This window comes from Pseudophryne corroboree, chromosome 2 (assembly GCF_028390025.1).
Source record: "Pseudophryne corroboree isolate aPseCor3 chromosome 2, aPseCor3.hap2, whole genome shotgun sequence".
In the NCBI taxonomy this organism is placed as follows: Eukaryota; Metazoa; Chordata; class Amphibia; order Anura; family Myobatrachidae; genus Pseudophryne; species Pseudophryne corroboree.
Genome location: NC_086445.1, coordinates 1,010,471,672 through 1,010,486,937, shown reverse-complemented (window position 1 = coordinate 1,010,486,937; position 15,266 = coordinate 1,010,471,672). Strand labels below are relative to the sequence as shown.

General features: G+C 46.0%; 1 protein-coding gene across 3 annotated transcripts in view; it reads left to right on the top strand.

Moving 5' to 3' along the window:
* The window catches only part of DSCAM (DS cell adhesion molecule), a 796,975-nt gene that overhangs the window by 744,225 nt on the left and 37,484 nt on the right, over positions 1–15,266 (top strand). For all 3 annotated transcript variants that reach the window (XM_063956595.1, XM_063956594.1, XM_063956596.1), the window contains 2 exons: positions 3,508–3,705; positions 7,569–7,871. In XM_063956595.1, coding sequence (XP_063812665.1) covers positions 3,508–3,705; positions 7,569–7,871 — 501 coding nt within the window. The remainder of the gene's footprint in view (positions 1–3,507; positions 3,706–7,568; positions 7,872–15,266) is intronic.

Sequence of the window (15,266 nt, the reverse complement as noted above, 5' to 3'; positions counted from 1 at the left end):
ATTTCCCACAAATGACCTTGATAAATAGCGTATGCCCTGAAATGCCTGATTTTGAGGCTAGGTGACGGAGTAATGGGAATTTGCAGAGAGATGCCTGGTACGTCTACACTGCCTTTGTTCCTGCAAACTGTTTGGAAGGATGGTATTTATTCCCACTTAGAGATAGTCAGTGATTCCGCTCTGCAGACAGCACAGCAGGGTGCGGTGACATACTATAGAATTATAGGAGGGTACTGCTCACATTTCTGGGGCTAAAAGCCATTTTATTTCTCTCTAGAAGCGTCTCTGTCTAGCCATGCTAAAAATATACCACATCCCTGCAGTGGGCCTGACATTTCCAGAACGTGAGGGAATTCTCTCAGAGGCGGCACAGAACAGTGCATATATAAATAATTTTTTTTATGAGATCAATACCCTCAAAGTTGGAGGCAAAGACAGGGATGAAACTGCTTATAATGTCCTACAATGTGCACCTTCTAAAAGCACTGCATTTGGGGGCTGAGTCAGAGCTGGGTGCACTGCCGATGTCCGATGCAGTGGAGCAGTTCTTTGCTACTGCACAGGAGACAATGGAGGCATTTTGCCTCCGGGTACCAGCCCTGAAGGGGGCACCCTGGCCACCTGTATTTCTCCAGTTACGGCTTTATGCACCACGAAGCAGGAATAAGCAGGAAGCCCAGGGGGCATGTGCCCCAATCCTCCCTCTCCCAGGGACCCCACCTCGGGGTCCGGTCCCAGCCTAGAAACAGAACTCTAGCAAGGAAACAGAATGTAGGGGTGGGTGTGCCTGGGTGCTGATGGGGTGTTAGCAGTGAATGTGGGGGTGGGGGTGTCTGGCTGCTGCTGGGGTGTTAGCAGTGAATGTGGGGGTGGGGGTGTCTGGGTGCTGCTGGGGAGTTGGCAGTGAATGTGGGGGTGGGGGTGCCTGGGTGCTGCTGAGGTGTTGGTAGTGAATATGGGGGTGGGTGTGCCTGGGTGCTGATGAAGTGTTGGCAGTGAATGTGGGGGTGGGTGTGCCTGGGTGCTGCTGGGGTGTAGGTAGTGAATGCGGGGGTGAGTGTGCCTGGGTGCTGCTGGGGTGTTAGTAGTGAATGTGGGCGTGGGTGTGCCTGGGTGCTGCTGGGGTGTTAGCAGTGAATGTGGGGCAGGGTGTGCCTGGGTGCTGCTGGGGTGTTAGCAGTGAATGTGGGGGAGGGTGTGCCTGGGTGCTGCTGGGGTGTTAGCAGTGAATGTGGGGGTGGGGGTGCCTGGGTGCTGCTGGGGTGTTAGCAGTGAATGTGGGGGAGGGTGTGCCTGGGTGCTGCTGGGGTGTTAGCAGTAAATGCGGGGGTGAGTGTGCCTGGGTGATGCTTGGGTGTTAGCAGTGAATGTGGGGCTGGGTGTGCCTGGGTGCTGCTGGGGTGTTAGCAGTGAATGTAGGGCTGGGGGTGCCTGGTTGGTGCTGGGGTGGTAGCAGTGAATGTGGGGGAGGGTGTGCCCGGGTGCTGCTGGGGTGTTAGCAGTGAATGTGGGGGTGCCTGGGTGCTGCTGGGGTGTTAGCAGTGAATGTGGGGGTGAGTGTGCCTGGGTGCTGCTGGGGTGTTAGTGAATGTGGGGCTGGGTGTGCCTGGATGCTGCTGGGGTGTTAGTAGTGAATGTGGGGGTGGGGGTGCCTGGGTGCTGTTTGGGTGTTAGCAGTGAATGTGGGGGAGGGTGTGCCTGGATGCTGTTTGGGTGTTAGCAGTGAATGTGGGGGAGGGTGTGCCTGGGTGCTGCTGGGGTGTTAGCAGTGAATGTGGGGGTGGGGGTGCCTGGGTGCTGCTGGGGTGTTAGCAGTGAATGTGGGGGAGGGTGTGCCTGGGTGCTGCTGGGGTGTTAGCAGTGAATGTGGGGGAGGGTGTGCCTGGGTGCTGCTGGGGTGTTAGCAGTGAATGTGGGGGAGGGTGTGCCTGGGTGCTGCTGGGGTGTTAGCAGTGAATGCGGGGGTGAGTGTGCCTGGGTGATGCTTGGGTGTTAGCAGTGAATGTGGGGCTGGGTGTGCCTGGGTGCTGCTGGGGTGTTACCAGTGAATGTGGGGGTGGGGGTGCCTGGTTGGTGCTGGGGTGTTAGCAGTGAATGTGGGGGAGGGTGTGCCTGGGTGCTGTTTGGATGTTAGCAGTGAATGTGGGGGTGGGTGTGCCTGGGTGCTGTTTGGGTGTTAGTAGTGGGGGTGGGGGTGCCTGCGTGCTGCTGGGGTATTAGCAGTGAATGTGGGGGTGGGTGTGCCTGGGTACTGTTTGGGTGTTAGTAGTGAATGTGGGGGTGGGGGTGCCTGCGTGCTGTGGGGTGTTAGCAGTGAATGTGGGGGTGGGGGTGCCTGGGTGCTGTTTGGGTGTTAGCAGTGAATGTGGGGGGAGGGTGTGCCTGGGTGCTGTTTGGGTGTTAGCAGTGAATGTGGGGGTGGGTGTGCCTGGGTGCTGTTTGGGTGTTAGCAGTGAATGTGGGGGAGGGTGTGCCTGGGTGCTGTTTGGGTGTTAGCAGTGAATGTGGGGGTGGGGGTGCCTGCGTGCTGCTGGGGTGTTAGTAGTGAATGTGGGTGTGGGTGTGCATGTGTCCCTGTTGTGCAGAGCCGTAACTAGACTTTTGGTGCCCTGTGCCAGAGAGAGAATTGGCGCCTCCCTCATTTGCTCAGTAGGAACGTAAGGTGCATGCCTTGTGGGGAAGGGGCATAAGAAGATTGATCCCAGGTAAAGCCCATGCTGTGATGCCCCTTCCCACACACATATAATACACACACATTAATACACCACTGCAAGAAAATGGATTTGGACACAAATCCTCTTTATACCACATTTATACACTTAACTTGAGGAAAAACACATTTCAATATACTGCTATACCAGGATTCAAACCTATAACCTATTTAATTGTAATCAGACACCCTACTCATTGAGCTGTTTGATCCTGCATGGAAACTATCAACACTCTATGAAGCTACTGGTACTTTTTATGAAAATAATCAGTATTGAAATTGAGCAGATCTATGTAGTGTGCAGCCAGACATCCAATCTTTTGCAGCCACACACTACATAGATCTGCCCAGCCGCAATGCAGATCATTTTTTCACAAAGTAAACGGTAAGCTTCAAATAGTTAGAATTCTCTAGCTTAGAATTATCTACCTTTCTATGCAAGATAGCTTAATGAATAGATTGTCTGACTGCAATGCCACAAGCAATGGGTAAGAATCCCGGATATGTCAGCATCATGAAGTGTAATAAAGTACAGTGTGACTGAATAACTATCAAGTTAAGTTCATGGATGTTGTTTATGACAGCCATTCAGAAATTAGCAAACCATGTGGGAAATGGTGACCCAGCAAAGGCCTATCGGCTTCAGCAGAGCCCTCCACGCCTTGCCAAGTCTCCACAGGGCTGGAGCACAATGCGCAAGCGGAAACCAGGGGTTCTAGAAGGGATGTAACCAAGCTCATGTCTTTTCATTTTGTATTATAATCTAATGATCTTTATCTTCCCCATCTCTGTCATAGATCCAACCACAAGAAAAAATGCAAAAGCTGGGCCGGTAACCCGCAACAGGTACGCCAGCCAATGGACGCTGAACAGACCCCACCCCACCATATCTGCACATACACTAACCACAGACTGGAGGCTGCCCACCCCTAGAGCCACCGGGTCAGTAGACAAGGAGAGCGACAGCTACAGTGTCAGCCCGTCACAGGACACAGGTAATTATATTACACTGATTTTGGCCTTTACCCGCCATGACGAGCCTTGTTCAATAAGTAAATATGGCATTATATGTCTGTAATGTTTATTAATCTACGTGAATATTAAAAATGTGACATCCACGTTTATAACATTTTCAGAATTTGAGAACAGTTTCTCATCTAAATGCTTCACTTTCTTTTTTTTCTGTTTAACAGTTTGCAAACATTTTGGTTGTGCCCGTATTTGTCATTAGTTCGGGGCTGGCAGCTACGTTTGCAGTCCTATCAACCACCACACACCATACCGTCCCGAGCCTCCACTTGTAGAGTCATCGAGGCTTAGCGTCAGGTCCACCGGGAAGCCACGTGGGCAGGCAAAGTCCTCTGTGCATCTCCCACCAGTGGCAAATGCAGGATTTCTAGAGGAGGGTTTCCAAATGCAGTACACAATCTCCCACTCTGCGTAACATTGGAGCAATTGTGGGAGTCTGGGAGAGCGGTAGAAGAACCTAGTAAAGACCCTGTCCATTAATGTATACTGTATGGAATACAGTATTAATATTTAACACTATAGATGGTCTATAGTATAGGTTGTATCACACATTTAAATAATATAAATAAGAAGTAAGTAAAAGGATTAAACATACCATAATAAATAAATACACAAACATAATAGAACCAATCCTGCACTTTTTAAGCACACATTCTCCCACCTCATGGTAAGGCTCCAGTCTTTTCTTCCTGGTAGGTACTCTCTTATCCAGTGTACTGATTGAGGATTCACACAGCAAACTTGGTAGAAAAAGATGCTGCCACTGGGCATGTGCAGCAGCTCTGCTCTGTCCCTTAAACTGCATTATGTGGTGATAGCTCTAGTTATCGTATTATGGGGGTCATTCCGAGTTGTTCGCTAGTTATTTTTTTCTCGCAATGGAGCGATTAGTCGCTAATGTGCATGCGCAATGTCCGCAGTGCGACTGCGCCAAGTAAATTTGCTATGCAGTTAGGTTTTTTACTCACAGCATTACGAGGTTTTTTCTTCATTCTGGTGATCGTAATGTGATTGACAGGAAGTGGGTGTTTCTGGGCGGAAACTGGCCGTTTTATGGGTGTGTGCGAAAAAACGCTACCGTTTCTGGGAAAAACGCGGGAGTGGCTGGAGAAACGGAGTAGTGTCTGGGCGAACGCTGGGTGTGTTTGTGACGTCAAACCAGGAACGACAAGCACTGAACTGATCGCAGATGCCGAGTAAGTGTGGAGCTACTCAGAAACTGCTAAGAGGTGTCTATTCGCTATTTTGCTAATCTTTCGTTCGCAATTTTGATAAGCTAAGATTCACTCCCAGTAAGCAGCGGCTTAGCGTGTGCAAAGCTGCTAAAAGCAGCTTGCGAGCGAACAACTCGGAATGACCCCCTATATACCATTGCTATTGTTTTCATAATTTGAGCCACTTGCCAAGAGGAGGGGAGTCTCTGGGCAACCGGAACCCCCCCCCCTGCGTTTGCCTTTGCCCACAACTGTAGCTAATTACTGATTATTTGCTTGAGAAAACATCTGCAGATAATAACGAATTAGAAGTATAAAATAGTTTGAATCCTCATCGTCTTTCAAATGAGTGTCGGCTCTGCCGGCTAGTAACTGACTGTTCTGAGAGAGGTAGATTAACAGAAGCCGAACAGTGTCTACAGTTTCCCTTTTATATAAATAAAGTACATTAATTGGAATGCGGGGTGCTGTATTTCAGACTTGGCGCATCCGCACTTACCTCACAGTGAACTTCACGCCAGCCGTCTAATGTATTTGCTGCACGGGATCATAATAAGGAATTAATCTGCAGATAAGAAGAATCTAAAATTCTATTTGCACGTTTCTGTCTCTTCTTCCCCAGCAAGTAAATCTCCATTATATAGCAGTTCCTATGGTAACTTCATTTATCTGCCCCTCCAACAAAACCAGATTAGAAACTCTATTACCAGGAGCTGCAAGATTATATTTATCAATCAGAATTGCTTTGTCCGTGGGCTATGAATAAATGTATGCCATAAAAAATGTTATTTTATAGTTTGCAAGCGGAGAGTCTACATTGAAGTGTGTGTGTCTGTGTGTGTCTGTGTGTGTCTGTGTGTGTGTGTGTGTGTGTGTGTGTGTGTGTGTGTGTGTGTGTGTGTGTGCGGTTTCTTCCTGTAGCCTGCTCTATGAATGTCAGTGTTGCGCACAAAGGTGACTTCCCAATTGAAACACAGCCTAAGCCAATAAAGGGATTACAAGCTGCAGCGATTGATTTTCTAGTAAGCCACTTACGAGATGAGAAATTGCTTTAATATTAGTACCAATGATAAAGCAATTAAAAGCCTTGTAGATTAAGACGAAGTGTTTACCTAGGAAGATAATGTTTTTCATATTAATCAAATTACGTCCCTTACATTGGAAGACGGTAGCAAGCTCTATCTCCGCTTTATCACTACTTGCGTGTTACAAAAGATGAGAATTACAGAAAAATAAATGGTAACTTTGGAAATGCGGTATACTGCCGTTGCAGGCATGGTATTTGTTACCCGCACCATGGATGGTGTGACTGAGTATTTTGTTTGGTCATTCGGCACTGACACTTCCGCCCTCTGCTTTACAGTCTGCCTTGAGGTAGCCAATAAAGGGGATCATTATCAAAGCGTGGAGAGAGATCAAGTGTAGAGAGAAAAGGTACCAACCAATCAGCTCCCAACTTTCGTTTTGCAGACTACAGCTGGTAAATGACAGTTAGGAGCTGATTGGTTAGTACTTTGATAAATCTGCCCCCTAAATGCCAGAAGGACATGATTCGAAATCTGTGTATCCAGTTTGTGTCCTGCTTGTTGGTAGGTTACAGCCCAGACCAAGCATCAGGCTACTAGTGGGGCTTTGGCACAGGTAGACTAGCAGTTTCTTAGCCACAGAATAACTGTATCGCTTCTGTTTTCCCGGCTATTGGCAAACTACTGCCTTCAACACGTCTGCGTTACCTGCACTTGCATACACTGTGGGGGTCATTCCGAGTTGATCGCTAGCTGAAAATGTTCGCTGCGCAGCGATGAAGCAAATAAAAAAAGGCACTTCTGCGTATGCGGCGCAATGTGCACGCGCAACTTACTTTCACAACGGCCGATGTAGTTTCACACAAGGTCTAGCGAAGCTTTTCAGTCGCACTGCTGGCCGCAGAGTGATTGACATGAAGTAGGCGTTTCTGGGTGTCAACTGACCATTTTCAGGGAGTGTTCGAAAAAACGCAGGCGTGCCAGGAAAAACGCAGGCGTGGCTGGGCGAACGCAGGGCGTGTTTGTGACGTCAAATCCGTAACTGAACAGTCTGAAGTGATCGCAAGCGCTGAATAGATCTGAAGCTACTCTGAAACTGCACAATTTTTTTTTGTAGCCGCTCTGCAATCCTTTCGTTCGCTCTTCTGCTAAGATGAGATACACTCCCCGAGGGCGGCAGCTTAGCGTTTGCACGACTGCTAAAAGTAGCTAGCGAACGATCAACTCGGAATGACCCCCTGTGTTCTGTAGCATGTTCAATGCAAATGTTCAACTCTGCTGGCCCATGGACCACCTAATTGCATAGGGAGCCACTGTCCTGGCTCTTTCTACCGGGAAAATGGCGATTGCGGCCTTTGTAATCCTTACAGATTTCCACTTGGAGGCAGCTATGATTGAAATATTCCTAACCTCCATCTACTTGTACTAATGTGATTGTTATGTCTTCCTGGGTTCCTTCACTACAACCTCATTATCTCCCAGTTGTCTAATTGTTTTGCCCTTGGACACGACACTGCACTGCTCTGCTTTGCGCCCTGTATACAGTGGTATAGTGATGTAAATAATCTGTTCTTTCCGTTGTCCCTGCAGACAGAGCCAGGAGCAGCATGGTATCCACGGAAAGTGCCTCATCCACCTACGAAGAGCTGGCGAGAGCCTACGAGCATGCAAAGATGGAGGAGCAGCTGAGACACGCCAAGTTCACCATTACAGAGTGCTTCATATCAGACACCTCCTCAGAGCAGCTGACTGCAGGGACTAATGAGTACACAGACAGTCTGACCTCTAGCACACCCTCAGAGTCCGGGATATGCAGGTTTACTGCGTCACCCCCGAAACCCCTCGACGGAGGGAAGGTGCAGAACATGGCAGCTCCCAAAGCACATCGGCCAGGTAAGAGCATACACTGCTTTCTATTCCTGACGCAATGGGACCGGACAGCAGAGAATAATAAATATGGTCTCCTTGTATTTTCACACTCATTCACTCCGTTAGGGGATGGTTCTGGGTTGGAGGCAAAGCTAAATGAGCCAGGAAGTTTCCACGTCACCTTCGAAAGCCCAAGTTGCACTGCAAGGGGTAAAATGTGCAGAGAGGGTTAGATTTGGGAGGAGGTGCCCAAGCCCACATCTACATTTCAGTGTAAGAACGAAGCTGCCCGGCACGTGCGGACTACGGGGGTAATTCCAAGTTGATCGCAGCAGGAAATTTTTTAGCAGTTGGGCAAAACCATGTGCACTGCAGGGGGGGGGGGGGGGGGCAGATGTAACATGTGCAGAGAGAGTTAGATTTGGGTGGGGTGAGTTCAATCTGCAATCTAAATTGCAGTGTAAAAATAAAGCAGCCAGTATTTACCCTGCACAGAAACAAAATAACCCACCCAAATCTAACTCTCTCTGCACATGTTATATCTGCCTCCCCTGCAGTGCACATGGTTTTGCCCAACTGCTAAAAAATTTCCTGCTGCGATCAACTTGGAATTACCCCCTACATGCAAAATCAGCCAGTATTTACCCTGCGCTGAATTTTTGTTTTAGCTAGTTTTCCGTTTATCTTAAGATCCAAAAATAACAATTCTACACAACACAATATGTAAATCTGCATGACTCTACAAAACAATCAGTAGAAAAGAATTGACAATTGTGCCTATTGACCACACGGATAGAATCTGACTTATCTTCCATACATTTTCATGAAGTAATTTTTCCTCAAATTTCCCCTGAACCTACCTCCCTCCAGTTTCAGTGCATGTCCTCATGTTTTACTACTTCTCTTCATTTGATATGTTTCCCTCCTGAACTTTGTTAAAATCCTTGATATATTTGAAAGTTTCTATCATGTCCCCCCCTTTCTCGTCTCTGCTCCAAACTATACATATTGAGATTTTTTTTTAGTCCTTCCTTTCTGATTATTCACCTCTTTCCTTTCTGTTCTTTCACCTCCTTCCTTTCTGTTCTTTCACCTCCTTCCTTTCTGTTCTTTCACCTCCTTCCTTTCTGTTCTTTCACCTCCTTCCTTTCTGTTCTTTCACCTCCTTCCTTTCTGTTAATTTACCTCCTTCCTTTCTGTTAATTTACCTCCTTCCTTTCTGTTCTTTCACCTCCTTCCTTTCTGTTAATTCACCTCCTTCCTTTCTGTTAATTCACCTCCTTCCTTTCTGTTCTTTCACCTCCTTCCTTTCTGTTCTTTCACCTCCTTCCTTTCTGTTCTTTCACCTCATTCCTTTCTGTTCTTTCACATCCTTCCTTTCTGTTAATTCACCTCCTTCCTTTCTGTTAATTCACCTCCTTCCTTTCTGTTAATTCACCTCCTTCCTTTCTGTTCTTTCACCTCCTTCCTTTCTGTTCTTTCACCTCCTTCCTTTCTGTTCTTTCACCTCCTTCCTTTCTGTTAATTTACCTCCTTCCTTTCTGTTAATTTACCTCCTTCCTTTCTGTTCTTTCACCTCCTTCCTTTCTGTTCTTTCACCTCCTTCCTTTCTGTTCTTTCACCTCATTCCTTTCTGTTCTTTCACCTCCTTCCTTTCTGTTAATTCACCTCCTTCCTTTCTGTTAATTCACCTCCTTCCTTTCTGTTAATTCACCTCCTTCCTTTCTGTTAATTCACCTCCTTCCTTTCTGTTCTTTCACCTCCTTCCTTTCTGTTCTTTCACCTCCTTCCTTTCTGTTCTTTCACCTCATTCCTTTCTGTTCTTTCACCTCCTTCCTTTCTGTTAATTCACCTCCTTCCTTTCTGTTAATTCACCTCCTTCCTTTCTGTTAATTCACCTCCTTCCTTTCTGTTAATTCACCTCCTTCCTTTCTGTTAATTCACCTCCTTCCTTTCTGTTCTTTCACCTCCTTCCTTTCTGTTCTTTCACCTCCTTCCTTTCTGTTCTTTCACCTCCTTCCTTTCTGTTAATTTACCTCCTTCCTTTCTGTTAATTTACCTCCTTCCTTTCTGTTCTTTCACCTCCTTCCTTTCTGTTCTTTCACCTCCTTCCTTTCTGTTCTTTCACCTCCTTCCTTTCTGTTAATTCACCTCCTTCCTTTCTGTTAATTCACCTCCTTCCTTTCTGTTCTTTCACCTCCTTCCTTTCTGTTCTTTCACCTCCTTCCTTTCTGTTCTTTCACCTCATTCCTTTCTGTTCTTTCACCTCCTTCCTTTCTGTTAATTCACCTCCTTCCTTTCTGTTAATTCACCTCCTTCCTTTCTGTTAATTCACCTCCTTCCTTTCTGTTAATTCACCTCCTTCCTTTCTGTTCTTTCACCTCCTTCCTTTCTGTTCTTTCACCTCCTTCCTTTCTGTTCTTTCACCTCATTCCTTTCTGTTCTTTCACCTCCTTCCTTTCTGTTAATTCACCTCCTTCCTTTCTGTTAATTCACCTCCTTCCTTTCTGTTAATTCACCTCCTTCCTTTCTGTTAATTCACCTCCTTCCTTTCTGTTAATTCCCCTCCTTGCTTTCTGTTCTTTCACCTCCTTCCTTTCTGTTAATTCACCTTCTTCCTTTCTAAATGTATCTGATTTTGGCACAGACTCCTGTCCCTTTATCATTTGAATCCCCTCAAAGCACTACTGTTTTTGGCACTCAAATCTACTCCATCTACTCAAAGATGACACCCAAATCTATTCCGTCTTAGCTGTCCTCCTTTTTTATCCTGTGTGAAACTGCCTCCTACAATTTTGGCTTGGTAATAACAATGCTATCCAAAGCTCATTTTCTTCCCTCTTCCATCCCCACCCTTCTAGTCTCTGTCACCATTGTTAATGTCACTCTCCCCAGTTTCCCATGCCCGTTGCCTTTATTTCATAGTTGACATAGTTACTTTACTCCAGACATCCAGTCCCTTGTTCTTTCCTTGCCTCCTCCATATAAACATTGATAGAATATATTCGTTTCTTGCTCAAGGTGTTTCCAAAACCATTATCCGTTCTCTTATTAATCCCCACGTAGGCTGTTACAACCTCCTCCTTTGTAGCCTTCCACTCACTCACCCATCTATCTACACGAAAATCCATTCATAATGTTGACCCCCTACTGTCAAAGCTCTTGCCAATACCTCCCTCAAAAACATGTCTGACCTTAGATATTCTCCCTCTTTTCCTCAAAACCCATGTTCACTATAGCCTAGCCTGCCCTTTATTTATACTACTCTGTCTTGGTGCTTCCAGCTACCATCCTGTTCCATTAGCTCCCATTGTGTCATATTTGGCTTCTCCCTTTTATAATGTACGCTCTCAGGGCCCTTGGTATCTTCAAGTCCTAACCTTCTCAGTTAACCTTGTTTCTACTGTTTCTGTATATGATTTGTTTTTTTGTCTGATTTGTCATGTTACTAGCATGCACTGCAGAGACTTGGTACGTCTTAGAAATAAACCGTGTTGATGATTTAATGTTAAACACAGAAAAAAACTGAGCTGCTTATATTCCTTCCATGTTCCTGATTGCTCTCTGATAATCCTTTGCACCATCATTCTGCCTTCTTCCTAAATTGTACCTGTCACCCCCAACCCTGCATGTTCCTGGGTTACAGTACTCATACTGAGACAATCTCCAAATCGTGATTCTTTTATATATGTCACATATCCATAACAGGTCCTTTCCTACAAAAGAAACCATCAAGAACCATATCCACACCCTTATCATTTCCCATCTTCAGTATTGTAACCTACTTTTGTTTGGCATGCCAATGACAACACAGTCACCCCTGTAATCAATCTTAAATTGTGCTGCAAGATTCCTCTATGCTCCCAACCCATCTCCTCTTCTGTCTTCCCATAAGATTGTGCTAGGCCTTTCCAATAAACGCACCCATGATTCCTGACCTTGAAGACTCCTCACTCTCCTTTACACAGCCTTTTTCCCATTTCTCCATAATCGCTGGATCAATAGTCTGCCTATCAACTCACTATTACTTGGTGACGTACTGTAATCCTTCACCACTTTGATTCTACAGTATGTCAGTCAGTAAATAGAATTTGAAATTCAGTATTATATTAAAATATAGAAATACAGTTTATTAGTGCCTATACAATCACCAGTGTTTTGTGAGTCCCGGGCTGGGTAACCCAGGTTGGATGCTTTCACACTGCACTACGACCCGGGTAGGACTTGTGTATACTGTAACTCTGCTTTAATCCGATGTTGAAATGCGCAAAGTGTCGGAGGCGGGCGCGGGGCTTCTATGGGGTATCGCCAGCAAAAGCTGGTGAACCCCTTCACGGTGCTGACCCAATGGCTGTGGCTTAGTACATTCCAAAAATGCGGTCAACGGGAGTTGACCGCATTTTCCGTTTAGTACATCCCGCCCTCACTGTTTTATCGTCAAGGTCTGTTTGCAATTCTGTTACAAAAGCAATGGGGGTGATTCATATCTGATCGCTGCTGTGCGTAACTGCACATGCGTATGCACCTCAATGCGCACGCGCGTCGGACAGCAACAAAGGGCATCGCCGGTCAGCGAAGGGATGGTGCAAAAAATCCGATCGCACGGGCGTTTGCAAGGTGATTGACAGGAGGAAGCTGTATGTGGGTGGTAACTGACCGTTTATTGGGAGTGTCCGGAAAAACGCAGGCGTGTCCAATCGTTTTCAGGGAGGGTGTGTAACGTCTGCTCCGGCCCCAATCAGCCTGTTCTCATCGCACTGGAGGAGTAATTTCTGGGCTGCACAGAGACTGCACAAAGTGGATTTTTGCAGCTCTGCATACACATGGGATCGCACACTTGCACGGCGGATTTACACTCCCCCTGGGGGCGACGACTATCCGAACCCAGGACAGCAAAGTTTGCAGCCCAATGTACTGTACTGTATGTGTGAAACGCCTTCTCAGGTACTAAAACTGCAAGAATGTAGAAATAATTTTAACCCACTGGTGACACGTTACTCAGACTTGTCACTATCTCTTTGTTAACAAGTAGACTGCTCAGAAAACGGTTCCGGTATGAATGGTCGACCATGTTATGGTCGACAGTCCTTTTTTGGTGTCGTTTTTTGCGTAAAGTGACTGGGAACCCCAATTAGTGCACCGCGTCCCCTCGCATGGCTCGCTTCGCTCGCCATGCTTCAGATTACCGTTCCAATCGTAGTCCACGTGGATCGTAAAGTATGGAAAATTTCCCCAAAAGAAAAAAAAGTTAAAAAACTCATGTCGACCTTTTCATGTGTCGACCATTTTCATGTGTCGACCATGTCAATGTCGACCAATAGCGGTCGACCTAATGACTGTCGACCATAACATGGTCGACCATCTGAACGGATACCTCAGAAAACGACCACCTCTTACAGCGTGCTGGCTCGCGGCACACTTTGACAATTTCTAGAATTACTGTACAGTATGAAGTCTGTTTAAATATGCCAACGTGCGATTTTCCTGTCCGCCGTCGGCTCTCAGTAGCCCTGAGTTATTTTTATACCTGTGGATTTTTATAACAAGAATGTTTGGGAAACATAATAATATAGCTTTTTACTTCTCAGAAAACCAACCGACCATCAAAAACGTCTGACAAGCAGAATTTTAAACACAGAGACGTAAAACTTTTTCTCACTTATTTTTTTTTTTTTTTTTTACAGCTGGTCTAAAAAAAAATGAAATGTCTAAATTTTAATTTCACGCTTTTGTAATTTTAATTGTACTTGGCAGACACCTTGTACTAACCAAACCTTTTGACTGTGTCTGAAGGTTCCCAGAGCAGTGGCATTGCAGACATTGCCGGAGTGCAGTCATCACTCGGTCATTTGTGCAGCTCTTGACTAAATTAAAGAAAGTTTAAAGGGTTTATTTAAAGTACTGTTAAACTTCAGGTGTTTGCTGCCTTAGGCGGCCTATTTATCAGGCACCAATTCTGGCCAAAATGGCAGATTTAAAGGTAAATGAAAGAATTTATTAAACCCTTAACGCTGTAGGAATCATTGCTCTCTGTGATGGTAATATAGCTAGCTAACGGTGAGCACTTTACAATGAAATAGCGTTTTGCAGACAATTTCGCCTCTTTTCGGATGCGCTGTCCCGGCAAGCAAAATTTATTAAACTAAATTGGCAGTAAAGGTGGGTACACACTAGCCGATGTGCTCTAAGAGCGACGTCGCCTAGTGTTTCTAGTAAAGGGCCTATTCTTTATTAGGGGCCCGATTGTGCCGGCTAATATTTTGCAAACTCCTGAAATAGATGGCGTTAATTCCCGAAGCACCGCTCCTCCCTATGGGAAGCAGGTCTGGAGTTGCTCCATCGTCACTGTACAGCGCAGCTTTTGGCTGTGTGCATGCGTGAACTCTGTAGCGTTGCTACTGATTGCGGGGTACAGCTGATTTTCCGTGCAGCCGTCTAAGCACCGGAGCAATACTGCGTTGCTCCGCTAATTAAGTATCCACCGCCATAACTTGCAGCCAGTTTGATACTTCATCATGAAGGGCCACATAGGCCCCTAAATGTGTATATATTAAATTAAATTACTGCAACATATAACAGTATTTTTTTTTGAGGGCCTGTGTGCGCTTTCCAAAATGCCCAAAAGTTAGTAATGACCGTATCATTGCCTGATGCCTGTTTTGTGCACTCTTTCCTCCTTTGTACTAATTGTTTTCTCAATTTTGCGTCTTAGTTCTCGTATAGCATACTACCTGCTCCGGGTCAGTGTTTTGGCGCAGCTAAGTCTCAAAGTCCATTGCGCACTAAATGGGACTGTTTGATTTGAAATGAGGATAGAGGTGATTGGACACATCTCTACCATGTGCAAATAGGCAGATGTACCGCAACCATAACAGCCACCGTGGGTGCGCCTCCCTAGGGCGAGGTGGGCTTGCTCTCATTTCTGCGACGAGAAACAGTTGCCTTTGACACACGTTGTTGTGCCATCCACCTGCTATGGAGAGAAGCAGCTGATATCCAACAAGCTGTTGTAAAATACTCGCTTAGTTTCTTCTTTGCTTAAATAGGCTCGCTGCTCTTTGCGTGTAACCACTTATTGATTGCACTTTTTATTTTCTTAGTAGTTAATGGATCCCACCTCTAAAACCACACTCCCTAAGGTGCCCTATGTCCCCGGGGACTAGGGAAGGTTTTTAGGAGAGTGGTTTTATGGATTCTAGCGTTCACACCGGGGTTGCTCAGGTTTTAGATTGCTGGAACTCAGGGGAACGCCGGAACATGTGAGACAGGCTTGCATCAGGCAGGAAAAGTAAAAGCTGCTCACTGATTGATTTAACCCTTTGGATTCCTGCAGTTGATGCTTCTTCTGTCCAGATTCATCTTAGTGATTGAATTGTAAGACTGATGCTCTGCTGCGGCATTATCCCCGGGGACTACGCC